We start from the raw sequence: 24,867 nt of genomic DNA, 5'->3' as shown, positions 1-24,867 counted from the left end.
AAATACTAGATTCATCTTAAATGATTGAATAGAGACACAAAGATTAAATAACAAGAAAATATTTTCAATCAAGAAATGACACTTTAGATTGCACAGATATAATGAACATTTTTCTACGCTATCCTTCAAAATAAAATTAAAAAACAGTAGGTAGTTTAGTTGATTTGTTGTCCCACCAATTCACAAATATAAGTCAGTTGAGTTTTGAATGTGTATTTTTATACAAAAAATGTATTATTTTGATGTAGGGTAAATCTTTAATTATGCTCACTTTTTTTTTTAAAGACGATGGTGTCAGAGTCAGCTTAAACACATCTTAACTATTCTACGAGAGTACTTTCTATCTTCCACAAGCAAGATTATATCTTAATTATGCATTAATTTTTTTTAAAAGTAGAGTCAAGATATGAGAGTTAGGAACATCATCAACAGTTCATACTTTTTCACAATGTCAAAGCACACAGTTCTCTTTTCAACATAGTAACACACAAAAATGGACTCGAGCATAATAATTTCCTAGTTGGAATTTTGAAGATATAGGCTTTACACACAGTGAAACTTGTTTGGCTAGCCTAATAATTCAGTAGGTTTTAGTCATGGAACATGGCTAGTGTAGCTACAAGTTGTGAATTTGAAAAAGGGAGCGAGAGAGAGAGCGAAACAACTACATACCTAAGAGGAACAAGTACTAGACCGAGTAATTCTGTCTACCAAGGCTTGGAGCAATGAGAAAAGGAAATCACCTAGTGTTTTGTATACCACTTAAGACCTCATGATCTCAACATACTTCGTTGACCACTAAATAATGTCCTCCGCGAAAACAATGGTTTGCTGGGAGACAGAGCCCCCACTTCCTTTTTGTAGCTGCCTGCTGATAATTGCAACTTGCTATTCCTAAGTCCTAACATCACCCAAACTGTTTTTACAGCTCAAATTAAAGGGCAAAAGGAAGATGAAAAGGACACAAGGTCTACATCCCCAAGGTTACACAATTTGTTTTTGGCAATCAATAGCCTAACCTATGTACTAGAGTATTATTTTGCCTAACACTTGTAAGTCACACAGTGAATACATTAGTCTAAGAGGTAGCCTCTCCAGCTAATCATTTCACCTATTCTTAACTCAGTTCAGAGCCTCAAGGTCAAGGTTGCTTTCAAGTGCCATATAGGAGTTCAAAACTAGCACTCTACAGGTTCTGAATCCTAGAAAAAAAAGAATATTTCTGTTCCAACAATCATGCAATCTCTTCCAGATTATTTTGGTTCATCAATCAATTTTAAAATAAAGTAAAGTATGAATTAACTAATCAAACAGTAACTTCCAAAAAAGGAAACAGACGAAAAAAAAACATTGAAGAAAAAACACAAATGACCCTACTAATAGTTAAACTAGGGACCTGATTTCAGTCCAATCATTTGATTAGAAGCTCACACTACTCCTGTTTTGCCTCAGTAAGCAAACGTAAACACGAAGAACTACGTCAACAACTTCAAAAGCACAAGCAAGAAAAATGCTATGATGTTTTATAATAGCTTCATCAGAGTGATAAATATTCAGTAACTTGAATCAAGAGTGTGTGCGTGAGCGTGCAATTGCAAGTTTCCTCCCAATCATCAGTAACTCATCATCATTGTTACTTGAGAAGCAAACGTAAGTGCAAATCCAATGTAAAAATGACAGTAGAACATGATGGAGAAGCCTCAATGATTTGGTTAACTAGGTAGTTAATGAAATGAAATAATTCTTCCAATTATTACCATATAAAAATCATTTAAAAGAAATGTCATTTACAATACAAAAACACTAGGTGATTTCTTCTCATCTGACCTAGCCTTGGTGGACAGAGTTATGTAGTACCTATTGTTGATGGGAGGTAGAAGATATCCCGTGGAATTAGTCGAGGTGCATAAAAGCTGGCCTTGACACATGGTTAGAAAAATTTTCTTTACAAGAATGAAAGTGTAGATAATACTCTCATCCAGAAAAGAACTACAGCTATACTTCTACAGAAATCGACACAAAGAAAGCAGTAAAAAGAGCACTTGATAAGTACAACCATTTAGTAAAGTGGTAACAACTTACACGAGTGTAAAACGAAAGAAATAGTAAATGCTTTAACACAATTTGACAGTTTAGGCCATTTTCCTTTGATAAATTCAATATTTCTGTGGCAATAAAACTTCTAATCGGACTTCAAGATTTTTTAATTAAATGCTACACGCTTGCATACTGATAATTCTTATAACTTGTTGTTTTCCAGGGTTCAAGAGGCTGTTACAAGGATCTCACACAAGCAGCATAGGTACCACTTTGCAGAAGGATAAGTACAATATCAAATATTAACTTTAGCTTTGATGCTTTGCATTGCCATAATGTTTTCTTCTTAACCTTATTATAAATAATTTTGGGTCTTTGAGAAGCAACCAATTTGATGCACAAAGCTAACAACGAACAAACAGAAGCCACTAGCTGTCCTGCTTATGTAGGAGAGCTGTTTCTAACCTGTGATACCTTTCACTTGAAGTAGCAAATTTGTCGGGCAACTGAATTTATGATCCAGGATTTCTTCAAGCCTTCAAACATCAAGTCCCTCCCACAAAATGAAAGAAAAATATGTTAGTGATGCAACTAGCAAAGTTATTCAGAAGTGTCATTGACGCACGGTATCTTATAAAACTGTTTTTATAAATCAGCTAATGTGCGTTTTAATACATTTAAAAGTGTGCATTTTAGAAGAGTTCTAAAACCTCAGCGCAAATGTTTGTTTATGCAACATTAGATAGCAATCAGTTAGAACACTAAAATTGCATCTAGGGGTAAGGATTCCATTACTGACTGAGCAACTGATCATATAATAAAAATGACAGCCTGCTTTAACTATATCAAATAGCTACACACCCATATCATCTATTAGCACACTTGGCCTCCTTTAGCAAGTATAGCAACTTGAAGAAAAATGCATTTCAAATACTTGAATCTTAAAAAATTTCAAAAGTTCAATTAACATAAATGAAGTTTAGCGAAGATTTAACACACTGCCATGGAAAAGACCGAGAATGCCAACAAAGATGTAGCTATAGCAATTGACAATGGGATGGATTACACACCAAAAGACTCCCACAAATTATTTACACATGCATATATTGTTCAAATTTAGTGGCAATAAAACGTGGAAGGATCAACTAGTTTGAGATTGAGCTAAAGTTGATCGATATAATTGATAGAATGTAATAGGAATCAAGGTGCAGTGATTAGAACACAATTGGTCAGGAAAAAGGTCTTGTTTCATAGACTAAATGCACTGATGGTGAGAACCAGTCCTGAATATGACTTCTAACATTTCAACTCCTACTTATTCCACTCTCCGGCTCTTTAAGTTAAACATCTCTACTTATAAATGCCTTGTATAATGTTTGGCCTCAGAGGAATTTCAGTTGATACCACAATTTATCATACCATATTTACAAAAGAAACTTTGCCTGTCCTTCAGAGTCTTGAAGCATGCAAACACAACTCTACTACTTCTGATAGAAGACTATGAAACACATGATGACTGCACCGGGGAGAACCGAGCCTGCAGACAATGTACTTCTTGCCTCATGTTAGAGACATTTTTCGATGACTTATGTTAATGGTCTAAAAGATGTCAATATCCATAGTGCACATACTTGTTCAAATTATGAAAACCTACAACAATTCTTAAGAAGTTCTTAATAGAATCATTTCATAGCGCGTTACACATGATGCAGCACTGTTAGCAGGATGATTATTCTTCCAAACATATGCACAGAAAATCTGTTCAACGGAATAACTTCCTTCATACTATGCAACAGCTCAGATTTAATCCACACTCCAAATAAACAACATTTAGTGAGACATTACAACAACCTGTACAACATACCTATTAAATCAGAAACACAACATCATGATTTCTTTTTTCTTTTTTTTTATCCGGGGAGAATAATATTCATGCAGCAAAGTTGAGAATTCCAAGTATCCTTAATAAAATCTTTCGTAACAGCAGAGATAATTTTGCGAACAATTGAAGAGAAGGTGGGAAAAGTTTAATTGTCATTCACAGTTGAGTACTGATTCTATGTAACCATGAACTTATGGTGAAACGAAGGAAGTAATAGACGTTGACCTAACTTTAACACTGTAGCTTTAGGATGATCCACAGATTTTCTGATTAAAGGGTAAAGAGTAACAAACAAGCCAGTGGTCTCAAAGCCACAAAAACCTCAGATGCATAAATGCTTCAACACATAGTTCCACCAATGTACAAAGCGAGGAAAATGAAGCAGTCTTTCCGGAACAGCGAACAAACAGCAGTAACTCCCTAGTTATCTCTCTATCTCTCTTAGAAGAATGGAGAAGCCTCTTAAATATGATTGTTGGGAGAGGGAGAGAGAGAGAGAGAGGTTTCCATGGCTCTCAAAAGGAAAAAAGAAAGAAGAGGAAAACTTCTGGTTTCTTCTATTTTACCTAAACATTCCATGGCTGCATTCTACACACTTGTGTGATGAAAATGATTTGCCACCATTCTTGAGCAGTCAAGTGGCCACCAGTTTGAAATCATGCAGATTGAACTTTCATAACAGAACAGAGACCTAAAGAAAAAAAAGGTCTTCGTCATCCATTTCCTAAGGACTACATAACTGATCAACGAAGTGCAGAACAACAAAGATCGTAAGCTGTTCTTGTATGTTTTAGCTTTACATAAGTTTCAGTTATCATGCCTTAACCGTCTGTTAACATCATGTTTTTAACAATCATGAATTATTCATGGTAAAACTTTTTTGTGGAAGAAGACACAGAAGTGAGGAGATGAACCTTCCATAACTTGTAAGAATCATGTTCAGGTGCAGAATGGGTCAAACTATCTTTTTTTTCTATTTGTTATGGAATTACATGATAAAATTTCCCTTCATGACAAGGAAATTAGATTGATCCTACCTCCTCTCGCAGCTTCTGATCCTAGATTCAGCAACTGTTAACTCGTGAAAGATGTCGCAGAAGACACCTCAAGAGTTCCTTTCAAAGGAATGTTTTTTACTAGTAATCCAGCTTTTTCCAGGAAGTTTCAACTTTGTTAATCCAGAATCTACTCTCAACTTATTTACCAAATCCCACCTCCCATCACTAGCATACATATTTGAAAGCATAATTCTGTAACTATTATTCTCTAGCTTATTCCCAAAAAGACGACAAGCTACAATATCTGCGACCTCATAATTTCTATGAGCATCACAGCATGATAATAGTGCCCCCCAAATGCCAGAGTCAATTGGTTCTTGCAGAGACTGAACAAGTTCATAAGCTTCTCTTAATTGTCCTTCCATTCCAAGAAGCTTTACCATGTAAATATAATGTTCGGTGTTAGCTGAGATGCAAAATTGATCTTTCATTCTTCTGAAATATTCCCGACCATCATTGACAAGACCAGCATGGCAACATGCACAAAGAAGTGCAGAAAAAGTAGCTTCATCAGGTTTGTGCCCTTCCTCCACTGCCTTCTCAAATATCTCAAAGGCCTGAGATGCAAGTCCATATAAACCAAGACTTGAAATAATTGAATTGTATGAAACAATATTCTTGAAAACCATAGTCTCATAAACTTGATATCCCAATTCCAAGAACCCACATTTCGAGTACATGTCAAGTAGAGCAGAGGAGACCATAACTTCCGAGTGATATCCATGTCGAAATGCATAACCATGTGTCTCAATGCCTGGCTGCACATTTGCCAACTGAGAACAAGCAGTCAGTACAGTGGCAATCAGTGATGCATCTGCCTTCCCACCTTTCATATTCATTTCTCTGAAGAAATCCAAGGCCTTGACACTATCCCCACACAGCGAAATACCACTTATTAAAGCAGACCATGTAACTAAATCAGGTTCTACAAGACTATCAAAGACGCTAAATGCTGAACCCATACATTTACACCTAGAATACATACTAACAAGAAGACTGCTTACATGATCATTCGACTCTACACCAAGTTTTAAACAAAATGCATGGATTGCTTCACCTATATTCAGCACACTGGGATCATCTATAGTCATAATCAGGCCTACCATTGAGTACTCATCAGGCCGCACCCCCATTATCTTCATTTCACTAAACAACTCTATCCCCTTCTCCAATTCCCCAAGACCCCCATAACCTGATATCATTGAATTCCATAGGACCAAATCCGGCCCCGCTATCCCAGAAAACACCTTTCTTGCATCAGCTATACAGCCTAATCTTGAATAAGCACTTACCAGTTGACTACTACAGATAAAATCCAACTGCAACCCAGATAGAACAACCCTTCCATGTAAAACTCTTAAGCTGTGCAAATCAAAATTCTCAGAGCTGGCTTTTACAAGGCATGCATAAGTGAAATTATCAGGCATTATTTCAGAATGAAGCATATCATTAAACAGCGAAAATGCATTTCTAAATTTGTGGGCTCTAGCATAAGCTCGAATTAAGGAGTTCCAGAGGTAAATGCTTCGGTGAGGAGTTTTATCAAACAGGTTGTGTGCTGAGATGATGTCGTTGTTTAGAGCATAGAATCTTATAATTCTTGTAGCGTAAAATGGGTCGTGTGAGAGATGAGTCTTGATTATGAAAGCGTGAAGCTCTTTGGTTCTTGAGATTGGAAGCTTCAGCTTTGACAGTTGAGCAAGAAGGGAGTTGAAGGGGATGAACATCAGCACATTTCAATTTTTTATTATTATTTTTTTTTGTAAAAATTATGTAGAGTTTGAACTTTGATTTATACTTTATACCCCAGTTTCTAAGAATTAGTAAAATCTCTCGCTTGACTAATATACCTTAAACAGTTCCCCGAGTTACGAAGGAAGCCTCGAACTTATAAGGTACATAGATTATGAAAATTGAACTCTATGAGATTAGATTTCACGGAAGAAAACGGAATGGAAAAGGTTAGTTGCACGTTTTTTAGGTGTAATGTGTCCTTTCTCTCTCCTCGGGGATTCAGTCTCTCGGGTATCTATTAGCATATAGATCTTGTGTGCTACATAGAGTGATTTTGTACCATTATAACTTTATTTACTTTTAGTTGCATCTAAAAAAAAATACCAGAATTTTTATTTTAAAACATGAGAAATTTGTAAACAACACACCAGATATTATTATTTTCTTTTATTGAAATGGTAAACGAGTATGTTGCTCATTTTCTCGAATAACTTTAAGTATATGCTCATATCTCTATTCACCAAATAGACAAAGTTATAATGTATATTATAATTACATCACTACAAATAACATCTTACTATGAGTTTCTATCATTTCTCATCCTAACTAAACAGAAAATTTGTTAATAGACACATGTTGAACAGCTTAGTCTCAGAGGCCTCCAATCAAATCATGTCCTCATTTTTTACTTTGTACTGAAAGTAACCTGCATTACAAACCACACCACAATTCAGTTTCAAGCAAAGCAAATTATACTGCAATTTCTAAGGGAACTAAAACTTCATAGGAAAATCGGAGGAGCGGATTCACTCAGTGCGCACCCAAACAATAGTGGTTGCAGTTTTCCCCATGGGTTCCAAAAGAAACAAAAAAAGAGATTTAGGTTCGAATTAGCAGGCATGGGATGGTTGTTTCAAGTGTGTGTAGAAGATAACTTGATGGCCTTACCTCATGTCAGTTCTCGTTGTTGAAGTAATTGTAGTAATTACTGAACTTTCCGTTATTTGACTTCTCCTCATCATCAGTATCGTAATCCTGGCTCATCTGTATCCCTGGTTTAGGCCTTTGATCCATATATTCGTCTTCCTGGATACATAAATTGTTAAATGAGGATCAGGTTGGATAATATACATAGAAACTCAAATGATATTGAAGATAAACTAGTTCTGACCTTTTCTGGAACTACCGTTACAGAAGGTGTCACTTGAAATGGAGCACTAGGTACATGGGGTAAACGCGAGAGTTGCTCCAGCAAAGTGTTCCTGCACCCACCAATTATTCATGTTAAATAACATCATCTCACACTCGCTAATGCTTCACAAAGATTCGAACATTATTAGACATTATTTTCTGACAGTTCACTAACAGCAAGCCCTAAAAGAATGATGTTCAGATTACCTGATCATCTCTAGTTCCGAGGGCGAATTCTCATTCTTCATGGGTAATGATTCATGATAAAGAATATAATCAGGGGCAAAATTCTCGTAAAACTCATTGTAAGGCAAATCATTATCAGGCTCTACTCCAACTGCAACTGCTGTCTGTAAACATTGAAGAAGTTCAAACTTAGCACAACAACTTATAAGACAAGTAAAAGGTAATAGGTGAAAATGCATAGATAGGAAAAACCACCAAAACGGAGAAATAGAGATTCACCTCATAGCACCAGCACCGAGCAACATTTTTAACAGTATAACCTCCACCACCCAACATCATTAAAGGGACACTGAAAGACCTGAGGAATCGAATGCAATCTGCATGGCCTTTGACAGACAAGTTAAAGACACCCAGCCTGTCTCCTGCTAGTGAATCAGCACCACATTGAAGAACAACAGCTTCAGGTTGATAAACCTCCATCACTTTTTGGATTACAGGACGGAATAGACTACGGAAACTTTCATCATCAATACCATTATTCAATGGTGCATTTAAGGCATAGTACTTCCCGGTACTTGCACCAATGTCTTTGACATGCCCTGTACCAGGAAAGAAGTCTCCAAACTTATGAAAAGACACTGTCATAACCCGATCAGTGGTGTAAAAAGCCTCCTCAACTCCATCCCCATGATGAACATCAATGTCTACATACAATACACGCTGCACAACAACAATGAGCATGTTAAAGAAACAATAGTTTGTAACAAGCAGTTCTCCTGGCAAAGGCAAAAGATGTTATCCAGCTATGGCCTACAAATCACACTTATACACAATTAACAACAATTATTGAGATCATATCAGTGATCAACTAAGTTCCGATTTTTAAGTATTTTGGACTCCAAATTACTAGGTCCATCCAATTAAGTATGACCTAATCAACAAAATATCAGAAAATAATATAGTAATACTTCTTTACAGACAACAATACATTAAATTATACTGAAATCGACAATGTCTATAATCCTTTTCTACATCCTCAAGACCATTATTAACATATTGCTTACAAACTCAAATGATAGAAGCACATTCAAAATTTCGTTTTTTAATATACATCAACGCCAATCCAAGTCAGACTCAACAACAATATGAACAAATAAAAGCCCCACACCTAAGAACAAATAGAGCCTAGCCTTCGATCAAGTAAGCAACAGTTCTCAATAACACACAAATAGCTCGAGTTTTTCAAGGGAAAAAACAGCCTTTGATATATTACTTGCGGAACAAATAATATGAGCGAAACGGAGAAAAACAGAGCTAACATGAATACTCATGAAAATATTTACAGTAATAAAAACAGAGTATATAGTATTTACCTTGTGGACCTTGAGAAGTTCTAGAATTCCAAGAACAATATCATTGACATAGCAAAATCCAGAAGCTTCACTTTTCTTTGCATGATGCAACCCACCAGCCCAATTGATAGCTATATCAGCTTCATTCCGATTAAGCTTAGCGGCGGCGCCAATTGAGCCACCAGCTGAAGTTTGACAAAAATCAAAAAGACCATAAAAAAGAGGGCAGTCAAAGCTTTCCGAATCCGGACCGACATTGAAGCGTCTACGCTGGTAGGAATCGTACTTATCATTAACAATCTCCGGAGAAACTGAAGAGAGAAACTCCACATAGTCCGACGAGTGGAACCATCCGATTTCCTCCTTAGTCGCCGGAAACGGTTGAATTATCTCCATCTTACGGTGAAGATTATAGTTTAAAATAAGATTGTGGGCAACACGAATACGGTGAGGCTTCATTAGATGACCCTGGCCGTAATAATATTCGCCGATGGAAGAGTCGAAGAAGTAAGAAACACGGCGGTTTGTAGCGTCAGTACCCGGCGAACGGAGCGACGCGCCGCCCTCCACGACGGAAGAACTCATTGCGATTGCTGTAAACTGGTAAAGTTTGTTAACTTTCAGAAATCTTTCGAAATACAAAAGAGAGAATAGAGGGAGTCGCTTTTTATAGGAAAAAAGCTCCAAATCCTTGTTATAGTCGAAACGAAAAAACTGAAATCTTTTTGTTTACTTTTTCCGTGTTTTCATATAGTTGTCTTTCTTTTTTTAGTAACTTATAAATACTACTAATGTCCATTTTTTTACCATAGTTTAATTTTAAATTTTCTAATGACATGTTTTAGGCAATTAAATTTTTCTATAAAAATATTACTCCTTTTATTTCATATTAACTGAATTTTTGAAATAATGCACACTTATTAATAAAACATTTATGGACATAATTTAAATAATATTTTTTCTACTATTATCCTTTGTAAATCATAAATATAATTTTACAAGTAGTAAAATTTATCTCCTAAAAAATTTATCTCTACTAAATTCATGTGCAAGTAGTCCATCTACTAAATTATGTGTTCTGGCTTTATTATTATTGTTATTGTTATTTTATTATTTTATTATATAGAAGCATGATGACGACCGGATGACCAATGACAATTCCGAAAATCTAATATGATTGAAGGGCAGAATAGTAATTATTCCTTAGCTATTAGAATGGATTTCTAGAAGGACATGGCCTTTCTTTTCCATTCCTAATCAGCAAGAGTCTCTATTTTTCCTTGACCAAAAACTAAATTAAAAAGTTCTTTTCAATTTTCATTTTTTTCAGAAGTAATACAAGGTATGACTTTTCTTTCATCAATTTTCATTTTCAATAGTAATACAAGATATGTTTTTTCTTTCAAATTTCTCAAATGCTTTCTTGTTCTTTCATATTAAGGTTGTTGTTCAAGACCATATGAACATGTCCCTCAATTCGAATATCACACTGTAGTTATAATCAATATCCATAAAAATGTCTACATCAATTCACCCAATTTATATTTTGTAGGAAATAATAAATGGACAAACATTTTCATAATTTTGGAGGAAAAAATATAGTTAGAGATTGAGGGATAGAAATATAAGAGAAAGAAGGAATTGTTTGGAGTTGCAGGGAAAGTGAGTGGCCTTGTTTCATTAAAAAAATCTCATCTGCACTAATCCACATAATTTTTCTTACCTTGTTAACCATTTGTTTCAAAAATTTAACCTTACATTCATGTTTCATCAAGAAAGTAAAATTAGATGAAGAAACAACAACAATAAGAGGGTGCATGTTTGGAAAAAAAAAGAAGATGAAGAAGCATAATAGATGGATATCTAAGGGGACTAGATCTAGAAAGATCTTTAAGGGTATATTTGTTATTTACAAAATATTTTTTAATTTAATTTTTGTTATAATTGTACTTGTCCCCAAATTCTTTCCACGTGGCAAAAATATCAAATATAAATGCCAAACTATCTTTCTCTAGAAATTTCCATTCATGCTTTAAATAATTTTTTAACGCTTCATATCCTTACCAACAATTTTTTTTCTTCTACTATATATATATATTTCTATTATATAGAAATGTGAAGACGACCATGACGACCAATGGCAATTTCGAAAATCTAATATTATTGAAGGGCAGAATAGTAATTATTCCTTAACTATTATAATGGATTTTTAGAAGGACATGGACCTTTCTTTTCCATTCCTAATCAGCAAGAGTGTCTTTCTTTCGTTGACCAAAAAATAAATTAAAAAGATCTTTTCAATTTTCATTTTCCCCAGAAGCAATACAAGGTATGACTATGTTTTTTCTTTAAAATTTCTCAAATGATTTCTTCTTCATTCATATTAAGGTTGTTGTTCAAGATCATATGAACATGTCCCTCAATTCGAATATCACACTGTAGTTATAATTAACATCCATAAAAATGTCTACATCAACTCACCCAATTTTCTTAGAATCTTGTGTTCTCTCTTTCAATTACTCTGTAGTTTTGTTCCCAAATATAATGAAGGGTGTGAATTTGATGAAAATATTTTGTAGGAAATAATAAATGGACAAACATTTTCATAATTTTGGAGGAAAAAATACAGTTAGAGATCGAGGGATAGGAATATAAGAGAGAGAAGGAATTGTTTGGAGTTGCAGGGAAAGTGAGTGGGCTTGTTTCATAAAAAAATTTCATCTGCACTAATCCACATAATTTTTCTTACCTTGTTAATCATTTGTTTCAAAAATTTAACCTTACATTGTTATTTCGTCAAGAAAGTAAAATTAGATGCAAAGAAGAAACAACAACAATAAGAGGGTGCATGTTTGGAAAAAGAAAGATGAAGAAGCAGAATCGATGGATATCTAATGGGACTAGATCTAGAAAGATCTTTAAGGGTATATTTGTTATTTAGACAATATTTTTAATTTAATTTTTGTTATAATTGTACTTGTCCCCAAATTCTTTCCACGTGGCAAAAATATCAAATATAAATGCCAAACTATGTTTCTCTAGAAATTTCCATTCATGCTTTAAATAATTTTTTAACGCTTCATATCCTTACCAACAATTTTTTTTCCTATTATATGGAAGAGTGAAGACGACCAGGGGCACTTTTGTCATTTTACCAAAATTATCAGCTTAAAACAATTGTACTTTCTGCTGCAAAATTATTGAATTTCCCAGATACCCAACCAAGTTGCTATTATTATGATGGCCACGTGTACTTTCTATCATGAAAAGATAAGTAGCCGTACTATCTAAAAATGATGGGACCCACTTATTAAATCAATTTATATTTCATTAACACCTTTACTTTTTGCACTAAAATAAATATAAAAAGAAACAAACATAATTTAAAATATATTAAAAAATAAAAATATTTACATAAAAATAAAAATTAATAAATAAAATGGATAGATAAATTAAATGAAATTAAAGTAAACTAAGAAACTAACTAAATTTTTAAGTAAATAGTTTTAAAATTTTGCGAATCAAATATAAAGAGAAATAATAAGTATTTTTCGTGTTCAATTTACGTACATTAATGATAAGAATATTTTGATAATAGAACATTTTAAATTTTAAGATTAATCAGATTGTTTACTTTATTTACTTAATATTGCTATTCTTTTGTAAGAAATAAGAAGTTAAGAATCGGAACACATGAAAAATCAAAACATTAATTAGAGAAGTAAAATAAATTTAAGTAGATTAATATTTAGAAAGAGATGACAAAAATAGCAAATGATTAATAGTAATTTTAAAAATTATTAATAAATTTTGGAATAAGATAAAATATCTGGATGAGGAAATCAATACGATATGTAATGATCTATGTATTAAAACATCATGCTAATTTAGCATTTAATTCTAAATAGATTTTTTTTAAAACAGAGAAAATGCATTTATGTTTTCAGATTGTTTGAAATTTTTTCACTAAACTGATAAAAATAACAAAAATACTTGTTCCTATAAGTTATTGTGCATGAAAAAAGAGAACCAAAAACACATTTGTATCATGCTAAAAAAATTATGTTCATTAAGACAAATTATGCATATATAGAACTTCATGTAATAGTGAAACATGCTTCTTAGTTCTAATTTTTATGTATGAGTGATAAATAAAAAATATTAATCTCTCTGTTTTAATGTGTTTGTTCTATATTGACTTGGCATGAAGTTTAAGAAATTAAGGAAGATATTTGAATCTTGTGATTTTAAATTTTAAATATGTGAAATATAGTAAATGTCTTTTAATCTTGTGATCTGAAATATGCTATGTGGAGTTGGAACTAAGAAAAGAAAAGGGACATTACTTTTTAATAGATTATAAAGAAAAATTCGACAGATTAATTGAAATGAATAGGATAGATTTCAAGATGATAATACATAATGATTCATGATTTTTATATAAGATATAATCCAATCTAACAGACAAATTAACTCTGAATCCTACTAAATTTGTGTCTTATAGTAATAAATAAATAAATTGAATATTATACTTCAGAGTTTTACAACTTAAAAAATGAATCTACCCATCGCTAATATCAATTATACTTTAAAATATTATTGGGCTAATTTAATTTAATATGTTTTATTCAGTATTCGATATTTATATTGGAGTTGCCCATTCGGATATAGAGCTCTCTATTAAGAATTTTTTTCATATCAAAACTCAAAATTAAGATATTTAATTAAGGAAGGAGAAACACCATTCAATGCACTATATTCTTTGATGGTTATTTTTTGATATTTTTTAATACTAAATTTTTTACCAGGATCAATATTAATTAATGTTGATCAGAATGCTATAGAAATACCTTTTAATATTTGTCAAATAATGATTAATATTATATGAAATGTGATGAGGAGGACGACCAAGGACACTTTTGTCATTTTACCAAAATTATCGGCTTAGAATAGTTGTACTTCCTGCTGCACAATTATTGAATTTTCCAAATACTCAACCAAGTTGCTATTATTATGATGACCACGTGTACTTCCTAACATGAAAAGCATAAAAAATATCATAAGTAGCCGTACAATCTAAAAATGGTGGGACCCATATTTTAAATCAATTTATATTACATTAACACCTTTACTTTTTGCACTAAAATAAGTATAAAACGAAACAAAAATGATTTTAAATGTATTAAATGAAAATAAAAATACTTTAATTAGGGAGCGTAAAAATAAAAATTAATAAATAAATAAAATGGATAGATAAATTAAATAAAATTAAAGTAAACTGAGAATCTCACAAAATTTTAAAATAAATAGTTTTAAAATTTTGCGAATCAAATATTGAAGAGAAATAATAAATATTCTTTATGTTCAATTTACGTACATTAATGATAAAAATATTTCAATAACAAAATATTTTAAATTTTAAGATTAATCAGATTAATATTTAATTATTTACAATAGATTATTTACTTTATTTACTTAATATTGCTATTCTTTTGTCTGAAATAAGAAGTTAAGAATTGAAACACATGAAAATCAATACATTAATTATAAAAGTAAATAAATTCAAGTAGATTAATATTTAGAAAGAGATGACAAAAATAGCAAATGTCTAATAAAATTTTTAAAAATTATGAATAAATTTTGGAATAAGATAAAAATAACTGGGCAAGGAAATCAATATGATCTGTAATGAACTATGTATCAAAATATCATGTTAATTTAACATTTAATTCTAAATAGATTTTTTTAAAAAAAAAAAAAAGAAAGAGAAAATGCATTTATGTTTTGAAATTGTTTGCAATTTTTTCACTAAACTGGTCAAAAATACTTATTGTGCATGAAAAAAGAGAACCCAAAACACATATTGTATCATGCTAAAATAATTATGTTCATTAAGTTGAATTATACATATATAGAACTTCATGTGATAGTTTATGTGTGAATGATAAATAAAAAATATTAATCTCTTCATTTTAATTTGTTTGTTCTATTTTGACTTGACATGCAGTTTAAGAAATTAAAGAAGATTTTTGAATTTGTGGTTTCAAATTAAACATATGTGAAATATACTAAATGTCTTTTAATCTTGTAATTTTAAATATGTTATGTGGAGTTAGAATTAAGAAAAGAAAAGGAACATTACTTTTTAACAGATTATAAAGAAAAATATGAAAGATTAATTGAAATGAATAGGATAAATATCAAAATGATAATAAATAATGATTCTTGATTTTTATATAAGATAAGATATAATTCAATCTAATAGACAAATTAACTTCAAATCCTAATAAATTTGTGTCATTATAGTAAAAATAATAATTAAATATAAACTCGAGTGTTTTACAACTTAAAAAATGAATCTACCCATCGTTAATATGAATTATACTTAAAAATATTTTTTGGTTAATTTAATTTAATATTTTTTATTCAGTATTCGATATTCATATTTGAATTCGATTAATTCTAATGTGCGCTGATGTTGATGCCTATTCGGATATAGTGCTCCTTATTAAGAATTTTTTTCATATCCAAAACTCAAAATTAAGATATTTAATTAAGGAAGGAGCAACACCATTCAATTTGGTGATGCACTATATTGTTTGATGGTTATTTTAATATTTTTTTACTAAGTTTTTTACCAGGATCAGTATTAATTAATGTTGATCAGAATGCTATAGAATACCTTTTAATATTTGTTAAATAACAATTAATAATAGATTATATTGGGCCCGTATCACGGGCCTTAAGAATCTAGTATACTATATAGAAAAGCCATCACATGGACGACCACCGCATTAAAAATAGTACAAGAAGCTATTTCAGTTGCACTTTAAAGTGTTGTACACGTGTCAATTGAAATCTGATTGGTAACTCCAAGTGGGTACCACAGACCAACATAGGTAATTCTAGAATTATCTTCCACTATCTTTATTCTAGAAATTGCCTAAAATTATCTCTCTCACGCTATATTCATTCTAGAAATTACTCTCTCACTTATCTTCGTCTCTACAGGTATGCTCCTTCTATTTATTTCCCATATCTTTTTGTTTATTTTTTTCTTTGTCTTCTCTACAATTCTTGTAATGAGAACTTTTAAGTGAATTATTACAAATTTCAAAAAGAAAACTCGAGAATGAAAATCAAAGAGAGAAAAGGAAATTCACAAAAAAAATTTCTTAGTCAACTATACAAATCGTGAGAATTCGTGACCTCATGTCTACATTCAAAGCTTAGTTAAATTCACATACTAGCATGTAAGCACATTTTCTTTTTAGTGTTTTAGGATCTAATATGTGCATCTACAGATTTTATTGAAAATTAATTCTATAAAGACAACTTTGTTGTTCTGTTTGTTAACTTAACAAAAATTCTGATAGGAATGTATCAGTTGCAAAAAAAAGGTGGAAAGTACTTTTATAACAATATTTTATAATCTCCAACTCGTCAGAAGTATTTGGCATAGCTACATCAAAAATATGCTTATAAACTGATTGTAAAAGTATAAATCGCCATTCAAAATAAAAAGATTGATTTAGTATTTTTTTTTCATTAAAGTTATACTTAATGTTTATGAGAAATTTGATGTATTTCAATTGTAATATATTTGTGTTAGTGTCTAAATAACATATCGACACTTGATTAAAAGCTTGCAGGATTCACATTACACCGACTTTGAGAAATCTTAATTTCACTTCACAAACTCCGTGGAGAAAACCTTGAATGGCCATGATGCTGCATTGAGTAAGAGCTTACTCTTTGTCATCTCATGCTGTTCTGATTCTTGATATCAATAAATATTATTCCTATTCAAGAAAAGTATACATATCATATTTCTGCAATTTGAATGGGGTTAAACTAAATAAGCCACTCATTTTGTTTTAATTTGTGACCTATTATTTTTGTAGCTTAAAAAGTCGCACACTCCATGTCAAACTTTTTTTTGTTTTGTTCCTGTTCTTTAATTTTTTTTTCCAGAGGTGTTCCCTTTTTGGCTCTGTTCCCATTCATCTATTTGTTTTAGAGTTAATATTTTAAAAGGTCACTCAACTATAGGAAATTATCTAGAAAAGTCATTGAACTATGTTTTGTATCAATAAAATCACTCAACTTAAGATTTTATCTTCAAAAATCACTCAACTATATTAATCATTAAAATAAATTTGATACGACAAAATAAATTATATTCCAACTGATGAAGCTTCAAATGACTGAGATTATTACCTGGATACGTGAAATGATAATCACCAAAACTTAAATTTAGCATATCAGTCTCTGCCTATATTTAGACTTTTTTTTTATATAGGAAATATCTCATACAAATTCCATAGATGCTAAGATTAGGCAGATATTGTCAATTAGAGCGAGTTACATTAGACTTGACAAATGCCTAAGTATCTAATTATGTTTGTTTCGCAACATATTTATTGCATTGTGCCAGATCTTATTGTGACAAGGAGGAATAATTTCTTAAGGATTGTGTATCGTTTTGTTTTTGATGTGATAACATAAATGTATGGTCCTAAGGAATACAAATATTATATATGCTTCAAAACAACTAATATGTAATATTATAGTGTCATGGTAGAAGGCTAATGAACTGGAGGTCTAGTTAGAGAGTATTTTGAAAGTATGACATGTATATCGTGAGAATATAGCTACCTGTAGAGGTTTTAGGCACAAATCTTTGGTGTTGGATGTATCGTTAGGTTGTGTAGAGCCAAATCTTCTTCCGTTTTTTTTCATTGCAGAAAAGATACATTAGCCAATTCTGTTGTTTCTTGTTCCATTTTGAAATAAATAGTGTCAACTATAAAAGTCAGCATAAGAGTGTTATAGTTATATTTCCCTGTAATTACGAGTACAGTCTACAAAGTCTTTTAGTTTCTTTGCTTGAATGTTGCTCTATACTGCAAACATACCATAATAGTAGACATTTTTACTTTTGTAAGAATACTAATGTCTCACTCTAGAAATATGACGTCTCCAAGATAATTTTTTGTCTCTTTGATTCGGACCTCTATTCATTGTCATTAAGTAACAAGATCCTAACCAAATTTTCCATTCTTATATGTTTAACAACGGTAGATAGTATGAATCATGGGGATGTTATATCTTTGATGTTTTGGATGAATTTCGCATTGTGTCTCACTGTACAGTCTTTTGTTTGAATATATGAACAATAACATATTGTTTAAAGCGGGAAAGTCTACCCCAGATAAGCTCGAAACAGAAAGGCTGCTTAATTTACTCTAAAAAGAAAAATGTTGTACAAGCTGCTGCAGTTCTGATAGCATCTTCACCCTTTGACTGTGCAGAGGAAAAGAAACGATTACGTAAAAAATATGGTTTTAGACAAATTGGAGAACCACTATCTGATAAAGTCACAATTGAGTGATATTACTGACTCACTACCAAAGAAGGTATTATTATTATTTCCTCTGACAAAGGTATTTGAAAATCTAAATGTCCGCTTATTTCCTTTAGAATTTGGTGATTGACATTGGTACATTAGTTGCTTACGCAGTCACACTTCTTCCGAATGAGATGTACTTCTTATATAAAAAACTACAAAAATGAGTATCCAGTCCCTTTTGATGAAATATCTTCAAGTCAGTATCCAATGTTACAATGAAGGACAAAAACGGACTCATATAGTGGCCAAAACTATTTTGTTTCCATTGGTTAGTAACTTGCTATCCATGGTGCAACTTTGATTTAAGATTGCGTTTTGTTGCGTTAGGGCTCTTCCATAATTGCCAAAGCTCCATGGTATCTACTGCTTGGGCTTGGACAAGAACAACAGTTACAGGGGTGAGTTCTGTATTTCCAAATGGGGATTTAGCCTATTTATTTTTTATTTATATCCTTTGCCAACTGATCCTACACGTACAAGTTGACAGCTTAAAATTAAGGAAGACAGATTTATCAATGTTTAAATTTGCTCTTCATGTTAGTTATTGTTGTGGCTTGTATATATGAATGTAGTAGTATGACAGCTCTTTTGAGTAATGGTAAATAAATCTTTTTCCATCGATGAAGCTTCCCTTACAATTGTTTAGTATATTAGACTCTTGCATTTTATACTCAATTATTCATCCTTATGTAAAAACTATAACTTTAGCATTTTTCTCTATTCCAGGTTGCACTAAGACAAAGCTTGGCAGCCTGTTTGGAAGGAGTTCGATTTAGTACACCCTGCTCTGAGGAAGGCAATTATATTAGATTGCGGCCCTATTCGACCTTGGATTCTGTAGCTCACTGGTATGCCATTATTACTAATCGTTTTGCTCTGGAAATAGCCATATTTTCTAATTTCTGTGCCTTTTTTTTTTTTTTTACAAGTCTTTGAATCTTGATTTAGGTGGCTTTGTCATTTCAATTCTTATGAGTGCTTCTACAATGGTTCATCATACGGCACACCACATACCCTTCAAGACTTATGATGAGAACATTGCAACGGAGTGCATTGCTGCTTTTTTTTTTTCTTTAATTTTTCTATCTAATTCTTGATCAGTATGAAAATTGATTTACTCAGCTAATAATTTAATTTAATCACTTGTAATATCAAAATATAATATGCAAAAACCAGTATCTTTCTTCATTGTATTGTAATACTAAATTACTACTTTATTTAATTACAGATGGTCTTCAAAGCATAATTTTTTTTTAACCAATTCAAAAATAAAATGTTGGGCCCGTGTAGCACGGGTCATACTTATATAGTTATAATAACTAAGATGATGGCAACTGACCGTAGTAATTGATGATGGTTGTAATGGGCCTAGAATTAATTCAATTTTGGAAATGTTTTGTAGAACTTTTTCCTAATGGGCCTAATATTAATTCGTTTGTACTTGGTCTAACAAAATGACATAAATAGGATACCATAAATAACTAATATAAAGTCTGGGCCTGACTAGGGGCAACTAGCTAACCCAGCCCAATCCAACCCAACCCGTATGATTCTTTTCAACCCATTTTGACTTGTTTTTTCCCTTATTGGAGTTTTAAATTTTCTTCGAGTTATTAATTTTTACCACTATCAAATTAAATTACTTGCGATCATAGGTGACTATTAAAAATAAGCACAATCTAGTAACTTGAAACAATAGCAAATAACCTGCAATAAACGAGTTGAAGCATACTGATAATATAAAAAAGAATCATTATTAATACGAACTTGTCATATTTTGCTTTTTCTGACAAAGAAGACAAGCTATAATTAGTTAAAAATATTATAACTAATGGCTCCTTTAGATATCACTATTTAAATTTCATCTTCGCAAGAGATAAAACTTGTCTACAATTTTTTTAAGTATTCAATTATTCCTAAATGTGAAATTTAATTGATGAAAATAAAATTAAGCGTTCATCAAATACACCTAAATTTAGGAGTGACAAAACTAATCTAATTCATTTAAAGATTTTGAGCTGAAATTACTCCAAATGTATGCCTTTTCTTTTTCGACGCAAAATATGTAAAAAGAATTTCTCTACAACTCCCTTATTTTTTTATCTAAATACATATTTTCTGCTGGGATAATGATTTTACAACTTTGCAATTATTTTTTATTTCATTTTTAGATAAAAATGATATTTATTTTAACTACATTTATGTATTCCTTCTTTGATGCCAACTTGGAATTTGTTTCAATTGTGCTTTTTCTTTTTCAAATCCCAAAATTTAAAGGAACTAAAATATATTCAAATTCCTATATAAGGTAGAGTTCCAAATATTACAAATTTTATAACATAGAAATATGTTTGGTTTAAAGTATAATCTAGCACGATAATAGACATATCTAGTAAAACATATAGATGTATTTGTCTTTTCTTTTTTGATAAGGAAAATTTGTATTCCTACGACAAGTTTTTATTTTTAAAGAAATTCCTAAAATTATAGTATTATAAATTTTATGGTGAATCTATTTAGTTTATGTTACTGTTATTGTGTAGAAATTAAAGTTTATATAAAATTAGAATTATATTCATTATAAATATGATATTCTATTACCTTTTTTTTTGTGATCTGTGCATTTTATTCTAAAGATAATTTTATCTAATAATGGAGATGTGAAGAGTATGAATTTTAACCAAAGACATCGCATAATTTAAAATCTTCCATTTCACCAATATTACACCAAAATATTACCGTTTTGTTCGATGTGAAGTTATTTATTTAAAAAATATAATTTAGTCCTCAAAGGATATAAAAGATTATTAGTAATATTTTGGGAATATTTTTGCCTATCCTGTTTTGATATCTATGATTTTAATATTATAAGAATATAGATTACTAGTATTTAATTACTTAACTTGACTCACCCATTTTTGTTCACTATATTTTTCCAAATTAATAAACTATTTTTTTTCTACTAGAATGTGATTTAGTGCTCAATAAAACGAAAGATAAAGACAAAAAAATACTAGGTAAATTCTTTATGTTTGGCTAAGATTCAATGAGCAAATTAAAGTTGCTAGTTAGATTTTAATTTTAAGAAATTTGGGGAAATCGGGTCGGGTCGACCAACCACAAAAAATTCTTTAGAGTCATGATCATAACTTAATCATAGCGTAGAATGTAGATTAAAAGAAGGAGAATGAATTGTGTGCAGTAATTAAGTTATTAGTAGACATAATGATGCTCATAAGTTGATTAATTAGTGAGGATACATCTTGTCAAATTATTACAATCAATAACTTCAAACAGGGGTTAGTTTTATCTTTATACCATGGCCTCAAAAGCCTTCATAAATTTTCTGCCATTCAATTAAGTCAAAAGTTGTAATTGTAGTGCCTTGAGAAGAAAACCTTCAATTTCAATTTTTGTCTAATCAATGACGTTTAGGAGTTGTTTTGTGTGAGGTATAAGGCATAATTTTTAAGATAAAATTTTATTCTGCGTTTGATTGGAAGTATTAGGTAATTCTTGGATTATTGTATATTTATTCCACCATTTATATTTTGGTGATTGAATAAGTTACGACATATATATAGTGAAATAACTTATTTCAGAATAACTTATTTTGGGATGACTTATTTTAATTTATTATTTTTTATTTAACATTTTCACGTGTTTCAATTAATCCAAATTTGACAATTTGAAGAGCATTATCGATAGATGAGGGTCCACTATTCCACCTTTCCCGTAACTGCTACTTTATTCATAGATTTCCCTTTCCCATATTAGGACTAAAAACCCATATACCGTAGCACTTACACGAAAAGCTTAGAGTAGAGAAATAAGAGCTGTTAAAATCAAATTTAAATTATTACTTGTTATGAATTTTATATTTTATCTATTTACTATTCTCTTTATTTATTTAAATGATCACTATTTATTTAAATTATAACTTCATTTATCATGTGGATCAATTTATAAGGGGGTGGGTTAAGCCTCCACGAACCTGATGCATGTCTATTTATTTCAAACATCTGTCACGTGTGATATTTATTATGTACATAATTTTCTTCGCACAAAAAGTCTCACTGTTCATCGTAAAGATAAAATCATGTCGATTCTCACAAGAAATCAAGAGCGGAGCTAACCTTGGGTTACACGGAATTTATTAATATTTATAATTTAAAATTATTAAAAAATATTGATTTAGAACTCTCTACTTAAAAGAAGTAAAATTTAAAACTTACATGTATGCTTAAAATACTAGTTTGTATCTTTTATATTTTACTAGTTTTTTGACACGTGCGTTGCACGTGTTATAGTAAATATAGTATTGCTTATTATAGCGTAGATTTGAATAATAAGCTTAGCAAAAAATAATATTGCAGATTCTTTTGTGAATGTTCAATGTGGATCGTCATATATATCTCTTTTTCACGCAAACCTGTGAAGATGGTCAATGAAAAAATTTATTAGTTAAATGCAATAATATATATATTTATTTCAATTGATGAAGTTCAATCATGTAATTAGTTTTATCACTCTAATATTACATTATTTGTTTTGTATTTTTCTTGTCATCTAACAGATGTGCTTTGCATGTGTATTTCCCGTTAAATTGTTTAGATTTCAAATGAACATGTGAAGAGAACAACTATATTTTATATATTCACATATTTTAACATTTGATGTGAGTTTTTTTTTTCAAAAAAAAGCACTCAAAACATTTTAAAATAATATATTTTGAAGTTAGAAGATCTTGTTAACTTGATAATACATTTGTAACGTATATAATACTTTAATTTAAATACAAATACCTACCCAAATATAAATATATATATTTGTATTAATGAAAATATTTATCTCATAAAATTAGCCATTAAATAAATAAAAAAAATTAAACTAATACAAACTTCAATTGACGTTATTACAAGTCATATGAACTTTTCTTCGTCCAAAATACTGAAATAATAAGAAATAGTAAATAAGTGAAACAAAATGGCAGTGTTTATATAGTAATAACTATTTTGAAGCAAACTTCCTGAGAGTCTAAATCACATAAGTAGCATTGAATAATAAATTCATTCTTTTGTCTTGAGCATCAAAAACAAATCGTGTCAATTCTCTAAATTTTAGAAAAAGATATTTAGAATTATATATCTACATCACAAGAGAAATTGTTAACAAAAAAAATGAATTTAGACTACAATCATGTTAACTTCGTATATTGGAACATTACATACTAATGTATATATCAAGCAAAACAATAACTATTATATCATAAAAAATATTTTCCTCAAGTACTCGAGGTTAATGAATATACCCTCTTAGGATAGAATGAATTACTTCATTAGTGGTACCTCATATTTCACTACACTGCGAACTCACACAACGACAATAAATTAGACAAAAATATTTAAAATGCAAGATGAAGAAGAGTAGAAGATTGAAAAAAATGTGGTTGAAAAATGAGAGGAAGTCCCTCTATTTATATTCAACAAAGGGTAATATGAACAAATGCTTTTTGTGTCTTATCTGAAAAGTTATGACCTTTCAGAGAAGTCACAACCCTTTGAAAAAGTCACAACTCTTTAGAAAAGTCGTCACAACTTATTGAAAAATTCACAACTCTTTGGAAAAATCACAACTCATCGAAAAAATCACAACACTTTGAAAAAAGTCACAACTTATCGAAAAAGTCACAACTCATTGAAAAAGTTACAACCTAAGTTAGAGATTCAAGTTAGGAGTTCATGATTTTAAGGTAATATATATATATATATATATATATATATAGAGAGAGAGAGAGAGAGAGAGAGAGAGAAAGAGAGAGATTTGCATTAATGAAAATATTTATCTCATAAAATAAGCTATTACATAAATTATAAAAATTAAACTAATACAACCTTCAACTGGCGTTATTGCAAGTCATATGAACTTTTCTTCGTCTAAAATACTGAAATATTAAGCAATAGTAAATAAGTAAAACAAAAAGGAAATGTTTATATAACAATAACTATTTTGAAG

At 30.7% G+C, this 24,867-nt stretch overlaps 3 protein-coding genes across 3 annotated transcripts in view; 1 reads left to right on the top strand and 2 right to left on the bottom strand.

Annotated features, from left to right (window-relative positions):
* The window catches only part of LOC125831393 (FKBP12-interacting protein of 37 kDa), a 231,172-nt gene that overhangs the window by 134,285 nt on the left and 72,020 nt on the right, over nt 1–24,867 (top strand). The gene's annotated exons all lie outside the window — the stretch shown is intronic.
* LOC125831389 (putative pentatricopeptide repeat-containing protein At1g64310) lies at nt 4,937–6,711 on the bottom strand. Its single transcript, XM_049510589.1, has one exon. The coding sequence runs from the start codon at nt 6,702–6,704 to the stop codon at nt 5,025–5,027; it is 1,680 nt and encodes a 559-aa protein (XP_049366546.1). The 5' UTR covers nt 6,705–6,711; the 3' UTR covers nt 4,937–5,024.
* Nucleotides 7,664–10,108, bottom strand: LOC125831403 (histone deacetylase 6-like). Its single transcript, XM_049510608.1, has 5 exons — nt 9,462–10,108; nt 8,368–8,808; nt 8,110–8,252; nt 7,883–7,973; nt 7,664–7,797 (listed from the first exon to the last, which is right to left on the bottom strand). Exons 1-5 carry the CDS (start codon nt 10,023–10,025, stop codon nt 7,666–7,668), a joined length of 1,371 nt encoding a protein of 456 aa, XP_049366565.1. The 5' UTR covers nt 10,026–10,108; the 3' UTR covers nt 7,664–7,665.

Source organism: Solanum verrucosum, unplaced genomic scaffold (assembly GCF_900185275.1).
Source record: "Solanum verrucosum unplaced genomic scaffold, falcon-dt-bn FXZP01000049.1, whole genome shotgun sequence".
Taxonomy (NCBI): domain Eukaryota; kingdom Viridiplantae; phylum Streptophyta; class Magnoliopsida; order Solanales; family Solanaceae; genus Solanum; species Solanum verrucosum.
The sequence above is the reverse complement of the archived record's forward strand: the minus strand, read 5'-3'. Positions and strand labels throughout refer to the sequence as shown.

What these genes read in the sequence shown, in the direction of transcription:
- LOC125831389 (XM_049510589.1), bottom strand. Translation starts at nt 6,704, where the DNA reads ATGTTCATCCCCTTCAACTCCCTTCTTGCTCAACTGTCAAAGCTGAAG.
- LOC125831403 (XM_049510608.1), bottom strand. Translation starts at nt 10,025, where the DNA reads ATGAGTTCTTCCGTCGTGGAGGGCGGCGCGTCGCTCCGTTCGCCGGGT. An exon ending in CTCGGTGCTGGTGCTATGAG is followed by an intron (nt 8,253 to 8,367) that starts GTGAATCTCTAT and finishes CAATGTTTACAG; the next exon opens with ACAGCAGTTGCAGTTGGAGT. An exon ending in TAACGGTAGTTCCAGAAAAG is followed by an intron (nt 7,798 to 7,882) that starts GTCAGAACTAGT and finishes TTATGTATCCAG; the next exon opens with GAAGACGAATATATGGATCA.